Below are 20601 nucleotides of genomic sequence, written 5' to 3' on the forward strand. Positions count from 1 at the left end.
ATATATATATACACATATGTATATACATATACATATATATATATATACACATATGTATATACATATACATATATATATATACATACACACACACATATATATACATATACACACATACATATACATATATATATATATATATATATATATATATATATATATATATACACACACACATATACATATATATACATATATATATATATATATATATATATATATATATATATATATATATATATATATATAGTATATATATATATATATATATATATATATACAGTAAAGTCTCGTTATATCGATATCGGATATATCGATAGTCCCGGTTATATCGATATTTTTTCGGACTCCCTTGAATATCGATATAACGACTTTAGATATTTACTGTATATATATATATATATATATATATATATACGCCCAGGTCGTTGCCAAAGAGATGAATATAAACGGCTTTGCAGGAGGGCCTTCTTGGTGTTACCGGTTCATGCAACGCAAACGCCTCTCTATCAGAAATCTCTATCACAAATAAATTTTCCCCAAAAATGCGACTTATCCTCCAGTGCGACCTATATACAGTAAAGTCTCGTTATATCGATATCGGATATATCGATAGTTCCGGTTATATCGATATTTTTTCGGACTCCCTTGAATATCGATATAACGAGACTTTACTGTATGTTTTTTTCTTCTTAATTATGCATTTTTTTGGCTGGTGCGACCTACCGGAGCGACATATAATCCAAAAAATACGGTACTAGGCGGCCCGGTAGTCAAGTGGTTAGCACACCGGCTTCACAGTGCAGAGGTCGCCGGTTCGCGTCCCGGTCCGGCCTTCCTGTGTGGAGTTTGCATGTTCTCCCCGGGCCCGTGTGGGTTTTCTCCTCCGGTTTCCTCCCACCCCCGGAGACCCTAATGAGGAATAAGCGGTTTGGAAAATGGATGGATGGATATATACCGTAATGCCAGTTGAACATCTCTGCTCTACAACATTTGTTATAGATGGTTTGGGAAATACTAACAATAAGTATTCACAGGGACTTCTTTTTCTGAAAATATATACTGTATTTAACATTTGCATTTAACATACAATAATTACATGTTTTAAGTTGCAAGGAAGAAAAAATAGATTTACCAAATGTGACGTTTTGCTAGGGCTATACTGTATGTAATTAAATAGAACATGACTCAAATTTCAGGGAAACAGAGATCTTCAAATTAATCAAACTGAAACAAAAAAATGCATTCCGCTGCAATAAAAGACAGAAGTGAAAGAGTAGAGCACGGGAACACCCAAATTGTGAAAAATACAGTGGTGTTTTATTTGCAAATTAAAAAGCACCGACAATATTAGTTACACTGTAAAAATTATTGACAACAATTACAAATCTTTATCATACAGTCCAGGTTATTATTAGTACCATCATTGCTGTTATGCATTATCACGTTAATACTTTATATGGAGACAACAGTTGGCAGTGAGAGGACATTGGAGGAAACAATCGCTTTGATTTTTCCCAACAACACTGACGTCGCACAGCAATGGAGAGCCAAACACATTCAAATAATTTAAGTCTACCAAATGGGAGCCAGTTATGTACATTTACAGTCAAGAAACAAGAAAGACTGCTGTGTGCATTTTTTTCCTTGCGTCAGAACCTTGTACAAAACTATTGCAGCAAGAGCAGCTTTTTGTTTTCTATTTTTGACATGTAGTTTCAGTGATAACACCTTTAAACCCCGAACAAAACAAGTCTGGTGTGGTGCAACTGGGCCTGTTGTGGGAAGGTTTGCCATGGCAACTTGACACTTTTTCCAAGAGAGATGTTTTTACACTCCGGGGCTTATTTATTTATTCCATGAAATGGAAGAAAAAAACATTAGAAAAGTATGGGAAAACATGTTCCTTCCACTGTGATTTTTGACAGAGCAGCTAGCTTATGATCTTCACAGATTGGGCTGGTTAACCAAATGCTCGTGTGCTATCCAGTTTGATGTATGTTGAGTATCGTTAAATATTGTGCTTTTGACATGAGTCCATGATTTCCTGCTTTTGCCCATTCAGTGGTGAAGTGACGGCAGGCAGCAGTTTGATGTCCTCTGCATTTGTCCTGAAGTAGGAATCTGATATTTAGTTTCGGTACATTCTACAAGTATCACGATGCTACAGAGCAATTTCTGAAAAACAAACAAAACAATCTTTAAAAAAACAAACAAACACCAAATGGTAATAGTCCAATGGAGATTATGCCCTGGCACCTGTAAATGAAATTCCAAGATTCTAGCAAGGCCTATCAAAAAAGGCCGCCACATGCAACCAAATGTCCAAACTTCCTCAACGCCAAATGTCAAACAAATGTCTCTCTGTCCCTCAGCGTAAAGTTCTGTGCTTGAAACATCAGCGCTGAGGCACTGGCTTCGAGTGCGGTCCTCTTCCAGAACTGAAACGATGAAGTCGGAATCTGTTTCACATGAAGGTTCAACCATGGGGGGGCAATGCAGTTCCTCCTCCTCAGGATTTGAAGAGGACTTTGAGATGTCTTGGCTCATCATACTGAAAGGTTCACAGCATCTCTAAACTCAGAGACAGCAAAGTTTCATCTGTGATTCCTTGTGCTCACAAAGCCATTACTCTCCTACACTTTTTGGAAGATGACAGAATGCACAAGTGATTATTCTGACTTCCAGCTGGGCATCCCATCCTCAAACAGGTGTCGAATAACGATCTCCTTCAACGCGATGGTGGCGCCGAGGTGGTATCGTGCCGGACTGCTTTTCTCTCCCCGGTTGGGTTGCTACCTGGTGTGGATCAGCTCCTCTCTGAGCCAGCTGGGGAGCGGTTGGCCCATTCTGTACAGCAGCTTGGAGAGCTCGATGTTATGATCCCTGTAGTATTCCCTGAGGAATGCTGAAGACTGAAGGAGAGGGGTGGATCAGTTAAAAAGCAATCAAGCTGGGCGCTTCCTGCATCTTGATCTTATTAAGGCTTTTTGGACAATTTTATTCTTTCAATTCGGGCTAAACTATTAATCCAACTCAAATACACATTGCATGATAATGGTATGTCATTTTCAAATAACAAATACTGCAATTTTGATGACGAGTCACCTGGAAAAAAAATCATTTGTGACAACCCCACTTTTCACGCAACTTTAACCAGCTAGGAGTCCAAATACTTTTGTCTATGTCGTGTAGTTGAAAGTTAAGGTTAAAATTTTCGTACCTCAGGGTCCATATCAGGGTACCTGCGCCCTTTACTTTTCCCCAGACATTTCGTCTTCCCACCCTCCAGCAGCTGGCACCAGAAACCCTTCTTCGGGTCAAATCTGCATGACACACACAAAAAAAAAACTTTCATTATGATACATTCCAGCATGACAAAAAGTGCAATGAATTTTTGGCCAGCGAGCTACTTTTTCACTCTTCATAAACCCCATCAAATGTGCCTATTGTATTGGCATATAATTTAATTTCAATTAACTAATTCACTGCCAGACGTGCAAAAATGTGTCCACTCCAGTACCAGGGTTTTTGTCATTGTCACTGGAATTCCAGGACCCAAAGATTATCGAGTTTTAGCACTACATAAACATTCAATACAACGTTAGAAAGTTTAGACTCTCTTCTTTCATCAGAAAAGAGTTTTATACGGGAATTGTAATAATTTATATGAGCAGCTATTAGCCAAGATTGACCTGTATGAAACTCAAACTTGTGTCATTTTCACCTTTTCTTGAGCGAAGTCTAACTCCTGGAAATGCTGGGGACTATTCCTCACGAAACGACTGTAGTTTTCTTTTACTTTTCACTTTTTTGTTGATTTTTCTCCAGCAGATGCCATTACAAAGATAAAAAAGAAAAAATAATAATCCAGTACCTCGCGCATGCACAATTCATTTAAAGGAAGCTAACAGCTAGCACTGTGCCGATCGCCGGTTCTCGTGTTTTGAATTAACGTTGAGTGACTATTTTGACGATTTTGGATTTATTGTGTTTCTTGGAAACCCTCCGTAATTTTCATGATAACCCGTAACCCGGAATGGGATAATGAAAACTGTAGGTTTTAAGGCAAAACCGGAGTAGTTGGTAGGTATGATATTGGCTTGTATAGCGCTTTAACAACAGCTGAAGCTGGAACAAAGTGCTCACGTGGAAAAAACGGAAATGCTGTTCCCTTGTGGAAAATAAAAGACATTGCCAGAGGCGCTTTATCGGCACCCAAGCATGAAAAAACAAACAAATTCGGGAATGGCGCTCTACGCTCTACTTTTCCACCCAAACCATTTAAAAATTCATACAAATCAACGGTCGACTTGGACCTGAGAAGTTCCAGCGGCAGGGATTCAAGCTGGTGCATACTCACGCGAGGATCTTGTGGTAGTTGATGATGTTGGTTAAGCCTAAGAACTTCTGGATTTTATCCATAACAGAGGCGGGTTCAGTTTTCAGCATCTGCCCATCCAAGACCAGCAGCTGGGAAAGATGATGCAAACAATTTAGAACTGAAAAGTCATGTTGTTGCACACCACAATGGTTCTAATATATTTTTCTAATGGTTTATCCTCACAAGGGTCTCGGGAATGCTGGAGCCAATCCCAACCGTCTTCAGGCAGTATACAAGTTACAACCTGAACTGCCCATTGCAGAGAACACATGGACGAACAACCATTCACACTCAACAATCATACGTAGGGACATTTTTAGAGTGTTCCGTTAACCAGGCAGGCATGTTTTTTGAAATGTGTGAAGAAACCAGAGACCGGGAGAAAGGGGCATACGGGAGCGGGGAGAACATGCAAACTCCACACAGGAAGGCATGGAATCGAAATCTACACCTCTGCACAGTGATGTGGATGTCCCACATGTTTTTTCCCCTCTTTAAATCAGTCAGGGCTGCTAGTTGCTCGACCAAAGACTCCATATACATACCTGGCCGGAATGGTAGTAGTTGAGCCAGCGCTCCAGGTGCATGGCATACCAGCCTGGCATCAGACATCGATTCTGGAGGACCCGTAGCTTGCCCGGACCCTCGTGAGTGGCAGTGATGACGTCATGGAATGAATATTTCAGCGCTACCGGATCATCATGAGCTCTTTGGTGCTGTAAGTGTGGAATTTATCGTTTCATTACAAACCGTGCGGCTCCAGCGGAGATGCCAAAATGTTCATCATTGAACCAAAAGGTGCTCAGGTGTTCCAATGTTGTACTGGATCTAATGATGTAAAAGGTGCTCAGGTGTTCCAATGTTGTACTGGATCTAATGATGTGTGACCTCTTCAGGATTACCCACCTGGTACCAAGAGTACGCTCTATCAGCTGGGTTGATGAGGATGGTGACAACCTTAGCTTTGGGCAGGAGCGCCGCGGCCCTCTGAGCAGCCACCTCAGAATCAAAGTAGTTGGCACTCTTCTCAAAGTAGTAGTCAGAGCTCGCATTGGAGGGCAGAGGGAAATATTCCATGTACCTGGCAGCACACAAACAGGAGTTAATGGCGGTCACAGTTGATCAGTTGCAATTTGTTCTCCGTGGACATGGCTGTTGTCATTCTATGCAAACATGGCTTGACGCACCCACAAGGAAAAGATTTCTTTCCAATCTTGAATTCTCTTTGATGCTGTTCTCGTTGAACCTCTTGAAATTCCATGGGAATGTGTGGCGGTGGGCAGATATAAATATAACTGAGCTTGGGGGTGTCATTCAGTCATGAGTGCGTTTGTTGCGATCCTCCCTGGTATAAATTTGCATTTTTAATGTATCATTTGCAAAGAAATTCGCTCATAAACATCATTGCGTTGCTTTGGATTATTTTCACTGTGAAATGTAACAATTTGCAGACAAGCGCCATCATGCTGTCTTACCAATTAAGTTTTAAACACGAGGCTGCAATCAAATTGTCCTTGGTGGCACAATAACAATTGACTAGTCTCTGGCACATCTGTCGGTTTTTATATCCAAAATAAACTCTTTGAAAAGAGCCAGTGGTGCATCATTTCAAAGACAGACCTTTTTTTTTTACAAGTTCAGTAAATATTCTTCAGTATGATCATAGAGGCCAATTATTGCACTTTTCATGATTAATAATTAATTTATTCGGGAATTGAAAATATGATGTAGAGCGCCATTACCGAATTAGTTTGGGTTTTGTTTTTCCTTGCTTGGGTGCTGATAAAGTGCCGACCAGACCTCTGGCAATGTTATTTCCCTTCCACAAGGGGCAGCATTTCTTTTTCCCATGTTAGCGCTTCGTTCCAGCTTCAGCTGTTGCTAAAGTGCTGTATAAACCAATATGTATGTACTGCATTGCATTTTGAACAGCCCTACTTTCAAGCTCATATGACTCCAAACCCATATAATTTAGCAATTACCTCTTTTTTCTGCTGTAAGAGAGTCAAAGGTTTCTAACGCTGTATTGAATGTTTATATAGTTTGAAAACTCAATAATCTGTGGGCCCTGGAATTCGAGTGACAATGACAAAAACCCTGGGACTGGAGTGGACACATTTTTGCTCGTCTGGCAGTGAATGAGTTAACTTGACACACCGACAGATATTAAACTGATGAATACATGGTTGAATCGTCTAACTTAAAAAAAATGACACTATTTCATTTGACAATGCCTCTTTTCACCAAGAGCTTAATTGCACCGTGACCTGGGTATGCTTACTTACCAATCAATGCCTCTGTGGTAGTTATGGCCATTGAAGAACTGGATCTCCTCAAAAGTCTCCTTGCTGGGGTAGTTACTGGTCAGGTCAGGGTGCATGCTCAGGAACAAATAGAGGGCCGTTGTGCCTGAGAGGATTGCAAGAGACAGCAAGAAGTTGACAGTTAGGAGGAAATAAAGAGCATCAGGATTAGGCACAGGAAAATCCAATTATTTTGTACCTCGTACAGTGAAAACAAACAGTTGTGTAAGGAAACTGCATAATGGAGCATTCCGACCTGAACAAATCGGTACCCACCAAAAAGCAATACATATCTGATTTCCTGAAAGCTAATCGGAGGCCTACAAGGAGACCCAACAAGACGATACAGCGACATTATCTCTGCAACCTGTAGGGGGGGGGATGAAGTACAGCTTCTCACCTGTCTTCTGCGGGCCAATTACAAGTAGTTTGGGAAAGCGATCACATGTTTTTTCTTTGGACCAGATGTCTTTATGTCTTTTGTCCTCACATGGATCCTGTAGGCGGCGAAAAGAATAACATAAAATAGTTTCAAAAAATCAGCAACATGAAAATGGAAAAGTAATGAAAATGTTTACGCGCAGTTTAATGTCTGCATTAAAACAATAGGTTCCAATAATTACATCCTTACCAATTTGTCATTTACTGAATTTCACCCATTCAAAAACACAATGAGTTAATACTACACTAGCAAAAGTGAAAGTGAAGTCAACAAATGGATCTCAAATTAGCACTGAGGATTCTCGCCTGCCAGAGTGGATCTCTTTCAGATGGGAACAGGCTGAAGTATTTCTGAGCCAGCTGCACTGGCGGGAGGGTCTGTAGCTTTAAATTTGTCCATGTCTTGACAAACATCATGAGGCTTTTAAAGGTGTACAGGCCAAGACGGTCGTTCCCATAGTTGGACAGATGTGTCATGAAGATGCTGATCTGTTGGGAGAGGAGTCGCTGTCAGAACTGAAGAGTGAGCAGCATGATGGAAAAAAACAGCTGTGGAGGTCAGAAAAGGTCAGCCAAAATGACCTAACACATGGACTTTCATAAAAGGTTCATACAATGGAAAAGCTGATGTTTTTCAGCCGCTTTGAGAATCAAGCATGTTCTGAAAAGACAACATTCTTCATTTTGTGGAATCAAAAAAAAACGCTCAGCAGCATTGGAACCCTATCGCTACATAAATAATAAGCTCGGAGAGCAAATGAAATCAATTACAGTTGGAGAAGGGGTTTTCTCTGTAATACTGGACGAGACGCCACAAGGACACAGACTGGAAACAATTTTCAGGATGACGTATGCCTAATGAAAGTCAAACAGCTGGGATGTGATCAACATAGTAGAACAGCAAATATGCAACTGCTACTGCAACTTTTAATGCTAGCAGTAAATGTTTATGTGATCAAAAGGCAAGATAAGCAGGATGCATAGTTGTGCGAAATGGGGTGAAAAACAAGTAAGAGTCAGAACAAGCACACAAGAGATGACTATATCTCACAGCTAAGCACAAAGATAGCGCTGGATGACTCACCGGCCAATCATTTTTCTCCCCCTTATTTAAATTCAGATTAACATCACCAGTTAGACGAGTTCCCAAATGTGTCAGACTAAGGCTGCATTTGGAATTACCGGATTGAGAAGAACGGTGAGGAAGAGTTCTCCCCCGTTGATAAGCTTGTCCAGCTCATTGGGGCTGCCTGGGTAGTCTTTATAGAAGATGGTGTGTGTGAACAGACCGCACGTCTGCCTGGGTAGCACCTGTGAGAACACACACATTAAGTCAACAAAGCAAATGGGGAAAATGAAATAAAAAACACACATGAATGAACGCACACAAACACACCAAATGCTTTCTTTCAACTGGAAAAATACATTCTCAGCCCTCCACTGAGATGAGGAGACGTGCAGCGTGGACTGCTGGCAGCAATCCTATACAGTGAGACCTCGGTTTACGAACCCCTTGACTTACAAACTTTTCGGTTTACGAACGTTACATTGATGAAAATTTTACCTTGGCATACGAACTATTTTTCGGGATACACACGGAGCTGCCACAATGAGTGAACGAGCCCGTTCTTCGAACAACAAAATGGCAGCCGACTGCATTTATCTTTCTATTCCCCGCCCCCAGTCTTCGGTTAAAGCCACATGATTGGTCAAGAACGCAGAAGTGGGTGATGGGGTTACAGACAGAGAGTGAGGCCGTTCTCCCAAAAACAAAATGGCGTCTTCGGTTAAAGCCACGTGATTGGTCAAGAACCCAGCAGTGGGGTGGGGGTGGGGGTGGGGGTTGTAAATTAAAGAGACAGGCAGGCCGAGAGTGAGAGAAAACACACACACACACGAAAGGGAGATGACAGAGTTTGAAACAAAAAAAAACAAAAACAAAAAATAAAAGAAACAACATAAAAAAGGTTCGAAAATCTCATTTCAACTTTGAAAATTCAAAAGCAGAGTGTAGACTGGAAGGCTAAAATATCCCATCAATCAGGCTCCAGAAATAACCCGCACATGTCATCTATACACTTGATACAAAAAGCTATCAACCCTGCTAAACAGATCACAATTGATGAAGAACTAGATCCAAGTATCACAGAGAAAGCACCTACAAGGGATCATTCCTCAAGATGGTGAAAGAAACCTCTGTTACTCAAGTGTTTAATGCTGAGGAAACCGACCACTCCATTCCATCAAGCCATTCACGGCCATCACAAAGGTCAATGAAATGACTATTGTACAGTACAGTTTATTTCTTTCATCATAATACTGCAGCACATTTATTATACATAAAATAAGGTATATTTTGTGTAGTTTTATGGCTTAGAAAATTAGAAAGTAGAAAATTATGTTTTATGGGGACCTGGGAACGGATTATTCTCATTTTAATAGTTTCCTATGGGAAATTAATTTTTGGGATACACACTTTTCGCCTTACACACTCTGTCTGGGAACCAATTAAGTTCGTAAGCCAAGGTCCCACTGTATATTGTTTGCTTCCAATAACATCCATGTTATGCCACTCATCTGGCCAAAGAAAACCTCTTATTCGCACCAGTGTCTAGATGGAAATTGATGGGACTGAATTTATAGTTTGATGTGTCTGGGGTACTGAATATCAATCATCGCTAAGCAGGGGAGACCATTCAAACGATCTCCAGGACGTGGAGGACAGCGCAGAGACCACACAGGCCCGCTGAATGCCAAGACTACAAAGAAACCGGACTGAGGCTGCACAGTTTTCCATCAGCTATGAAGGTCAACCAGGGAGAGAATGAGATAAGATTATTTTCATTCCTTTTGAACTTTTTGAATGTAATTTATTCAGCTCTTATTCTGCTTTGGAACTTGAATACAGTGGACCCTCGTATAATTGCGTTTTGTTGAACGATGAATTGAACGATTTGTAGAAATATATAAAAAAAAACATTTTCAGCTAGTAGCTGGTAAACAATTCATGATTTTCTGTTATGTGACAAAAACAAAATGCCTTTGGGCTTTAACTCATTCACTGCAATTCCCAAATGTATTCGTGAATTGAAAATACAGTAAAGTCTCGTTATATCGATATTCTCGGGAGTCCGAAAAATATCGATATAACCGGGACTATCGATATATCCGACCCTGCGCGCATGTAATTTTCTCCTTGCGGTCATAGAAATAGTATCGTAATAAGCGGGACTATCGATATAACCGATATCGATATAACGAGACTTTACTGTATGACGTAAAGCGCCATTCCCAAATTTGTCGATAAAGCGCTGGGCATGGCCTCTGGCAATGTTTTTAATTTTCCACAAGGGGGCAGCATTTTCCTTTTTTCCATGTTAGTACTTTGTTCCAGCTTCAGCTGTTGTTAAAGTGCTATATAAACCAATACGGGTATGTATTGCATTGTATTTTGGACAGCCGCCCTCATTTTAAGCTCACATAACACCAGACCTATATAACTTCCGAATTAACTCTTTTTACTGATGAAAGAAGAGAGTAAGGTTTCTCACACTGTATTGAATGTTTATGTAGTCTCAAAAGTCAATATTCTGTGGGTCCTGGAATTCAAGTGACAATGATAAAAACCCTGGCACTGGAGTGGACACATTTTTGCATGTGTCGCAGTGAATGAGTTAAGTAGGTTCTCAAGTAGGTTTTCATGCATATTTTTCTATACCTGTGAAAATAACATTGTGAAAACAATAAATACTTTCCTCATTTCAAAATTCAAATGTAAAACTGTTGAATACATGGTTGAATCGTCCAGCAGTGAATGAGTTAAAAGGTTTGCTGCAAAATGCTGTCCACAGGCTGTGCGTGTGTGTGTGTGTGTCATCGATCATCATAATTGTTGATGTGTACATGCAGGTACTGTAGTGTCATATAGCTGCAAGCCATTCTATGTGTTGTATGTCATTTATTTGAGGGAATTCTTCATTCGGGCAAGGTTCCTACACGGCGCCAATGGTGGGCCCCCACTTTATTCAACACAGTGATGGAGATTTAGTGCAGCTTTGTCGGGGCAGCTGGTGATGAAGAGATTCCAGTCTTCGCTACACTGAACAGCAGTAATCAGGCAAATGTCTCATGCAAGGCTACACTGTCATCTTGCGTGCCGAAGAATACTGTACGGGATGAAGATATATTGCTGGCCAATAAAGATGTGAATGCAAAATAACTGGAAGAGGTCGAGAAGGGGACCATTAATGAAAGGATTGAGTATGTAAACGGTAAAGGAGAATGTTGATGGATCGTGAGACGCCAGAGGTAACGAGTTAATGAGGCCTCGTGGACGTCTGGGTGTATAAGAAATGTACAACTTACGCTAATGCTGCTGTGAATGAAACCTCGCCGGAAGCGGGCCGGCTTGAGGTGCGGGTACTCCTCGGTGCTAGTCACTTTAATGCTCCAAACTTTCTTCCAGGCGTCGTACAGTTGCAGGTGGACAGGGTAGACGCCCGAATGGTGCGGTGCTACAGCATAGCCCATGTTGATAGGGATTCCATGCTCCTGGATGTCAAGGGAACAAGCTGAGAAAAGCGGTTCAGGTCTCTGCACTGGGAGAATTAAAAGGCACACTGTTGTATGATTGCTTCTCTTTCGACTAAATTTGATTTTTAATGCTAAAAAATAATCCACAGATATTCATTAAAATTCAAATGTACAAAGAAGGGAAAATACTTGTTCCCTATAAATATATATATCCTTGCATGTCGTTCCTGTTAAGAGGAAGAGGTGGAAATTTTCAACACAACAATTTCTAACTTTACCCTATGAGGCGATGTTTCAGTCAGATGGAAACTATTGTTGTTTGCCCTTCCTATTGAGATCACGGACACCAACTTTTCATAAACTAATTCGGTTCCGCGGTGGAATATTTCTTAATTCATTCACTGCCATTCCCGAATATATTCGAGAATTGAAAATATGACGTGCAGCACCAAGTTTTTCTGAGGGTGAGCAGCGGCAGCCACACGCGGCAGCCACACGCGGCAGCATTCACTCAACCCGGATAGAAAGCTTGCTAGCTAGCCAGATAACTAATAGAGAGCTAGCTAGATAGCTGGCGGTTACCTATTATTTGACTGTTTTGTGTGGATTTTTACGTACGGGTAAAAATGACCCACACCATAATCTACGTGATTTTTTTTCAACATGAGGGTTAAAGGTGTGTAAACAAATAATCATGTACTTTTTTTCCCCAATGTGTTTAAAAAGCAACAACTTCCTCGTCGGTCACTTGGAAACAGAGGATGAGAATTGAGATATTCGTGATTGTAGATTCAAGTCAACTGTTTGAGATTAGATAAGGAAAACTAAACAAGGCACAACGCTCAGGCGACAGTCTTCGTTTTCGTAATGGCATGGTCTGCACCCGACCGTCCCACTTCAGCTCACCACGGCAAACTTTTTGTTGAGTAGCATCTGCTCAGCCAGCACAGACTGGTTGTGGAAGAGATGGGGTTGCATGTGGCTCCACATGTGCGGGAACCACCAGAACTCCTTCACATAGGAAAGCAACAGGTCATCGCCAAGGTCTTCTTCATCTGATCCTGGATAGTCAGAGGAGGAGGCAGGTGGGGAGGACGGTAAGGGAGTTGAAGAGGAAGTGATAAAAATAGGGGCGGAAATGGAAGAAAAAGGGAAGGTGTAATAGGGTGAGTGATTTAACAAGTGATTGAGTCAGCACAGCATAGTTGAAATGTTAGTGGGGCAGGATGTAGAGTGGTCGTTGATGGCTCTTAATTGACACCTGTTGCTTTCTGACTTGTAAGTACTTGGTGTACCTGTGACGCCACAAACGCACACCTCGTTCGTGTTTCTCAATGATCTCCATCTTCTCCTCGACTGTAATTGTGTTTTGTGTCTTCTTTGGCTGAACACGAGCCTTTTTCGGTCCCATAACGGCAAAAGTATCGTTGAAGACGATCGACGTGTGCACTCATAGAAAGGGGGTGTGGAAAGGTAGGCCGGCTGGGGCGCTGTTCAGTCGTGTGCTTTGGTGTTTTTCCACCGCAGATTACTGCGCCAGCCGTGGTGGGGGGTGTGTATCGCGAAAATAGTGCTTAATCCAAGGTTTAATTTTCAGAAATGTAACGTTCGTAAACCGAAAAGTTCGTTAGGCAAGGTGTTCGTAAACCAAGGCCCCACTGTATTATGATCCCCAAATCACACTCTCAATGTGTTATTTTATTCAGTGTTATGCTCGTGCTCGTCACACAAGCAGTCTTACCAGCGTGAAAGAATTTCCCTGAAAAGCCCAGATTGAAGGTGAAGTTGGGAACATGGGTGCGCATCTCCCTCTGCGTCTCCAGCAGGGCCTAAACACACAGTGGGAGGAGAGGAGTGTGAGCAGAGGAGTGAGTTGGCGCATGGACACATTAATGAGGCGTCACAAAGATCACGACGCACACAGGCCCGCATGCATATTTCATCCTGTAGCTTGTTTTCAGTAAACATCCACCATCGCCTCCCGGTTGTCTCACTCACTTTTCTCCAACCATTCCGTCTGATATTTTGCTCTGATTTTTACCGTTTGTTTCATTTCATCTGTTCGCTAGTTGAGAATCCCAGCACACACATTTCACCATGTTGTCGCGGTGTGATATATTCCTAAAAGTTTTGCTGCGGCGGCGTCGCCCACGAGGACGACTTGATGCATCCGCCGTAACTTTTTCTACATCCTCTGCCTCAACTTGTGAGGTGGTCTGTTCCACCGCGAGGGGACAGGCTCGGGAGCTTTTCAGAATTCTTTTTGTCTCCCTGTCCCTGAAATATTCATCGCCGTGGAGCGTCTGTGACTGTGTGATCGTTCGGGCTTGTCAGCTTTGAGCGGCCTACAGAGACAAACGCATTCAAAAGGAAAAGTCGATGGAGAAGAGGAGCTGTCAATATGACTGGCACAGTACGCCACCGAGAGGTAACTTTTTATTACGGCAAACAGATGGTTGACAGCTACTGTGTGATACATTTTAAAAGTGAATTGATTTTTTTTATCTGATTAAGTTTTTCCACTTTGAATGACACACGTGCAAACGCCTGCACACTCACCTTGACATCAGGCACTTTCATGCGGGTGCCCTCTTTTCCCACAAAGATGTCATCCACATCTACTAGGATATAGCGTTCTAGGGATAACGAGAGCCTCTTCCCGGTAAGAAAGGCCACGGCATCCACAAACACCAGTTTATGGAGCCAGAAGACCAAGTTATTCCCAAACAGGACCCTCTGGATGCCATCATGAAGGCCCAAGTCCTGCACCACCGACGGGAGCAGAGCAGCATTCTGTCCCATGGACGGAATGCTCTCCGCCGATTGGGTCTTGGCCAGCAACACGGGCTCGTACGTCGAGTGGTTGGATTGGAAAACGGTCCAGTCGTCTCCAGGGAGAGGCCCGGGCAGCGGCTGCCCGGATCGGGTGATAAAGAGGAGGGGTGACTTGGGGTTGACCGTGCAGTCCTTGAGACCCAAGTTGGAGTGGAGGAAGAGAGGGAATCCTTTCAGCTGTGCACTCAGAAGACTGTTCTCATTGGCCTGATCAAAAGAAGAGCAAAATCACATTAATTCATCACACGGCACAGTGATGAGGACAGATATGTATGAGGGAAAATTCCCAGATTTCTCCCGTCATGTGTGAAATAAGAGATGTCAGGCCTTCTCAAATGTGAATGCAGGAGGCAGCTTCTACCTGCTATGCTCAATCTGCTCTGATCTGAGACTGCAGACAAAATGAATAAACCCCCTGCTGTGTCCTTTAGCATTCAAAGACAGAGAGGTTCAGCGCTTATTCATTGAAAAATTCCTCTTAAGAAAAATTCCCATTCTCCAGGTTGCTCACATCGATATTGCCGTGCATGCAAATTTCCATTTTTATGCTTTTGTGTGTTGAGGTGTTTTTTAATAAACTGTCATACATTCTAATACTCCACTAACCTAGGTACACCTATACAGACCGAATGGGTTTAGTTTAGTGAGTAGGTGCTTTTCCCCAGTTTCATTGCCGAGTCGAAATATTATTAACGCATTCACTGCCATTACTGAATTTATTCGGGAATTGAAAATATGACATGGAGCACCATTCCCGAATTTGTTCGGGTTGTTTTTTCTTGAGGGGATTGCCGATGAAGCACTGGTAAGCACTCTGCCAATTTTTTTCCCTTGCACAAGGGCACAGCATTTCCCTTTTTTAGTGTTAGCGCTTTGTTCAGCTTTAGCTGTTGTTGAACCGCTATGTAAATCAACATGTATGTATGGTCTTGTAGTTTGGATAGCCGCATTTCAAGCTCATACAACTCCAGAACCATATAATTTACGAATATTTTTTTTCTGATGAAAGAAGAGAGTGTAAGGTTTCTTACGCTGCATTTAATTTTTATATAGTCCGAAAACTCAATATTCAGTGGGTCCTGGAATTTGAGTGACAATGACAAAAACCCTGGCACTGGAGTGGACACATTTTTGCACATCGTCTTCCTGTGAATTATTTAATATATGAAATATTAAATGACGGGCAGCCCGGGAGCCGAATGGTTAGCACACCGGCTTCACAGTGCAGAGGTCGGCGGTTCGCGTCCCGGTCCGGCCTCCCTGTGTGGAGTTTGCGTGTTCTCCCCGGACCCGCGTGGGTTTTCTCCGGGTCCTCCGGTTTCCTCCCACACTCCAAAAACATGCATGGCAGGCAGATTGACCACTCCAAATTGTCCCTAGGTGTGAGTGTGAGAGTGACTGTTGTATGTCTTTGTGTGCCCTGCGATTGGCTGGCAACCAATTCAGGGTGTCCCCCGCCTCGTGCCCGAAGACAGCTGAGATAGGCTCCAGCAACCCCCGCGACCCTAATGAGGAATAAGCGGCACGGAAAATGAGATGAGATGAGAATATTAAATGACATTCGTTTGGCAGGAAAATGTATGTAGTTGTACTATACGTTTTAATATAAACTAAAAATCCTGTCAGTCATAAACATGTCAGCATGTCTGTTTTAGTATTCACAATTTTTCAGATTATCTAAGCGGGAACATGATATGACTAATGTTATGTACAATAACTGAAAATAAATGGTTGAATATTTTCTATTCCGCAATGCAAATTGTTTCAATAGATTTCTAAACTAAAATGTACATACTAACTACCCATGGTGCTAATATTTGAACCGCTTACTGGAGGAAAAAATAGTAACATTCTATGACACATTGGTGCGACCGGCCTTTTTGTTGTGTTGACCATATTGATGCAGCATCACTTTGACAGTCACACACAATGCTAGCGATGGGGCTACACCTAACATCATTGCACACCACACATACTTTGTTCCCTCACTCTTTCTTTAATGCCTCGGGAGTTAAAAAAAAGATGTGATAACTGCCTTTGGGCTCACGGACTTTGGGGACTAAAGTGTTTTTAGGAGTAAAGTACCTGTATAACAAAGCAAGAATGGCGGGGGACGAGGGGTGAGACACACACAGAGAGAGACAGAGAGAGAGAGAGAGAGAGAGAGAGAGAGAGAGAGAGAGAGAGAGAGAGAGAGAGAGAGAGAGAGAGAGAGAGAGAGAAATAAAGAGATAGATAGAGATGGAGATGGAGAGAGAGAGATAAAGAGAAACAGAGAGAGAGAGATAAAGGTACAGATAGATAAAGATGGAGATGGAGAGAGAGAAGGTGTCAGACTTCCAAATAAAGAGTGATAAACCAAACAAGAAAAGGGGAGCTAAGTGTTCGTGAACCACACATTTTTTTTCCAGCCCCATGACTCCCATCTGCGCCAGATGGAGGCAGGAGGTGTGAGTCAAAGCTGGGGGGGAGGCAGGGGAAGGGGAGGGGGGGAGGCGGAAGAGAGACTGTGGTGTTAATGTCCTAACCTTGAAGAAGCCAATGATGCCCACTCCATATTCCACACAGTACTTATCCAGCAGCTCTCGGTTCCACGCGTCCAGGTTGACGTATTTGAGAATGTTCTCATAAATCACCAGTGTGAAACGTCCTCTTTCCTTGTCTGTCAATGTTGGCATGTCCCCTTTCCCGGGCGATATCTCAGTCCGGTACTGGAACCGGCCAGACTCCAAAATGGCCACGATCTCCTGGCCCAGTTGAGAATATTGACTTTCCACAAAGACCAAAACGACGGGGTCTGTCCTGGCCCCAGCAGGATCCACTCCGGGGCCTCCCGAGACACTACGCAGCGGTAAAAGCCGAGATGGTGTGACCCTTAGGTCATCTGAGTCGGCCGAGGCGCCCTCCGCCCCCGGCAGGCCCACCGCTGATGGCTCTAGCTCCCGCTTGACGCCATAAAGGAAGTAGGCCGAGATGAAGACGCTGACAGTGCAGAATAGAAACAGGAGGAGGAGGGACATCTGCAGAGGGAGGAGACGGACCAGCCGACGGAGGCGAGTCACACATCCCAGCATCGTCTCTCGCCACACCGCTCCCCTCCACGGGAGGGTTGACAACGGTGAGCTGCGACTGTTCACGAACGAAAAATCAGTCTTTTTTTGGAAGAACCCACAAAAAGTGTTGAAGTGGCAGCTGCATCAGCTACTGGAGAAAGAAATGAGATGGTTTCACGGTGACTCTCCCTCATATTGCAACGCTGCTTATGTCACCATGGCAGAGATGTGGAAGGCCTTGGATCGCAGGTACACACTTCTGCCTCTGAGGGAAAGCTGACAGGAGGAGTCAGTGGCAGGTGAAAATGATGGACGACTCCATCACCTGCTCATCATGCAAGCTTCCCAACCATGTCCTTCGTATCTTTTGATTAATATTCGTGATTGGAGAACGATCTCATGAGATAAATGATGTCATCCTGGCAGCAGAATATCTGAAAAACAAGACAAAAAATAACTATCCAGCACAACCTGTTATAAAAATAATGACTTGGCATCAGTTTTTTGTGTGGGTTTATCAGTTTGTGGGAGAAGTTTACACTGCCTGTGCCTACATGCCGAAGGTTCTTTACACAGTACTCTTGTGCTCACCTACACAAAAGCAAAGAGGTGCCAATTCCCCCTACGCAAACACCTAATCCCAAGGAGACAAAGGCAAACTCCCAACGAAATGCAGGCTTCACATAATTCACATGCACATTGTGAGTGAAACAAAGACTGGAGTGTTATTCAAATTGTACATGAAAAAAATAGTTCCCTATTTAGTAGTCTCTTGACGAAATGAGACTGGGCATCATTACTTTAATAATGAAACACAACAAGCGTTCACTATCACGCTACAAACAAACCACAAGGTCATCACTTAAAAAAAATCCACAACATTAACAGTCACCGAAAAAAATCCACAATATTGAAGTGATAACATTATTATTGTTTGAGAGGAGCTTAATTAAAAATTGGTTCACGTTAAAAGCTAGATCCCAGACACACAACGTAGCAAAACACTCACAATGTCGCCCATCAGCTACAATCAATACATTGATTTTTCCACAACTGAGGGCAGCAAAACACAACACAGATGATAACAGAATTCTATAATGATGATTATCGTTTTACAGAGACTATCGGGTATGGGAAAGGGAGCTAGCAGTTTCCATTTGAAGTGATCAAGGTCAACAGACATGCAATTTTCTCCCCCAAGCCTTGAAGCGAAGATCAACATCAGGTCTGCATCTGATGAAAGATTTTTTCTTACCAGATACCAGAATTGTGTTTCTGCCAGGCAAATAAAGTCAAATTGTCTGGCACTTACTCCTACCTAATGTAACATTTTTGATTATCCATCTATAACTCTAGAAAAATAAATGTTCTTCTCAAAAATGTACGTACCCTCTTCCAATTATTCAAGAGGTGACCCCCCTCCGCCTCCCCAAAATTAAAAAAAAAACATAACCAAACATAAACATCAAAGCTGAACTTCTGATTTGACAAAGTTGTTTCCTTGAGGCGATTGAATGCCAGAAAGAAAAGTTCTGGATTTCTTTTTCAGAAAAACAAAACGTCGATGTACAGTAAAGTCTCGTTATATCGCTATTCTCGGGAGTCGGAAAAAATATCGATATAACCGGACTATCGATATATCTGATCCTGCGGCATGTAAATTTTCTCCTTGCGTTCATAGAAATAGTATCGTAATAAGCAGTACTATCGATATAACTGATATCGATATAACGAGACTTTACTGTATTTGCATCACTTGGTGATAACGTTCCCAGAATGCTTTTCAAAGTTAAACATCGATGAGGAAAAAAGCCATAAGCAACATTAAAAACAAAGTAGGTTCGGATGCAAAGCAATTCCATCGAGCCCAAATGGGCGTATGCAGTGAAACAAATCACTTCTGATTGCTAGGAAATAAGAACTAGAACAAATTATTTCAGATGTAGTATTTTCACTGTGGACTGCATGTGTGAGGATTTGTTGAAACTGCTCAATCCAGGAGGCTGTGTCAACATGTGCCTGCAGTAATTGTTTAACAACCTGACATTTCATCCACCCCCCGAGAACAGGCACTTTGCAACAATGCGTCTCATGTTGAGAAACCATTTCATGAAATCTAACGTGCATCACTACTGTAGCCTTTGATCATATGTCAAGGTCTCCAACTAATTATTTTTTTTTTAATGTGCTACATGGAACACATGTCTAAAAATTGCAGGGAGAGGGTATGCGGGGCCATGAGAGCAGACTATATCATGACACAAGATACACAGAGTTGGAACACACAAACACACCTTTTCCAGGTCACAGTGTTGATATTTGTCTAGGGGCATTGACCTTCAGATCATGATGACCCAAAGCTAGCTGGAGAGAGTGGGGTGAAGGTAAAGCAAAATGCAGCTGTACCTATAAACTAATGCATAGGGCTACACAGTATGTCAGAAAAATATCAATGTTGCTATAATGGCGAATGGAATCTGTGCTTTCTAACATCATGTGATAATTTTCATTTACAACAGTATACTTTTGTCTGAAGTTGAGCTGTCAGAGAAAAATGTAAATGTGCCTTGCCACCTAATCTCAAGGGAAATTATAATTAATTAGCAAAGAACACATTGAACCTTCTTATCTCGATGCATGATAAAAAAAAAACGCACGATAATAAAAATGTCATTTCTTTTGGTAAAGGTTAAATATTGTTATAATCAACATCCATACTTTTTTTCGGATGTAGCCCTAATAAAGAGAAACCTAAAGATGCAGAGATACCAGTGTTTTAGGCTGCCAATCAGCCACCGTTTTGTGACACATACACAAAGGCAGATTAGCGATAATGCGCATCAGCAAGCAAACATCTTTTGTTTTTAAAAAGACGGCGATGAATGACGATGCGAAAACATATTGGTGACAGAAGCAAATGTTGGATAAAAAGAAGCAGGTGATAGCAGAGAGGAGAGATAAATGACATCAACTCAGACGAGGAGGCCGCTCAAACCTGCTCCCTTTATCTCCTGGGAAGGAAGTAGGCCAGAGGTACACAGCAAGATTAATG

At 42.2% G+C, this 20601-nt stretch overlaps 1 protein-coding gene across 3 annotated transcripts in view; it reads right to left on the minus strand.

Annotated features, from left to right (window-relative positions):
* Positions 1–1268: 1268 nt before the first annotated feature.
* Positions 1269–20601, minus strand: part of LOC148901379 (bifunctional heparan sulfate N-deacetylase/N-sulfotransferase 1-like) — a 57131-nt gene continuing 37798 nt past the window's right edge. For all 3 annotated transcript variants that reach the window (XM_089022891.1, XM_089022910.1, XM_089022902.1), the window contains 14 exons: positions 17025–17983; positions 14221–14703; positions 13403–13490; positions 12568–12722; positions 11494–11679; positions 8311–8439; positions 7435–7617; positions 7088–7184; positions 6670–6793; positions 5291–5465; positions 4930–5100; positions 4364–4473; positions 3224–3326; positions 1269–2915 (listed from right to left, as the gene is read on the minus strand). In XM_089022891.1, the coding sequence (XP_088879017.1) occupies positions 2796–2915; positions 3224–3326; positions 4364–4473; positions 4930–5100; positions 5291–5465; positions 6670–6793; positions 7088–7184; positions 7435–7617; positions 8311–8439; positions 11494–11679; positions 12568–12722; positions 13403–13490; positions 14221–14703; positions 17025–17570 (2670 nt within the window). In that variant the 5' untranslated portion in view covers positions 17571–17983 and the 3' untranslated portion in view covers positions 1269–2795. The remainder of the gene's footprint in view (positions 2916–3223; positions 3327–4363; positions 4474–4929; positions 5101–5290; positions 5466–6669; positions 6794–7087; positions 7185–7434; positions 7618–8310; positions 8440–11493; positions 11680–12567; positions 12723–13402; positions 13491–14220; positions 14704–17024; positions 17984–20601) is intronic.

The sequence above is a fragment of the Hippocampus bargibanti genome, linkage group LG02 (genome assembly GCF_051943395.1).
Source record: "Hippocampus bargibanti isolate YZ-2025 linkage group LG02, ASM5194339v1, whole genome shotgun sequence".
Classification (NCBI taxonomy): domain Eukaryota; kingdom Metazoa; phylum Chordata; class Actinopteri; order Syngnathiformes; family Syngnathidae; genus Hippocampus; species Hippocampus bargibanti.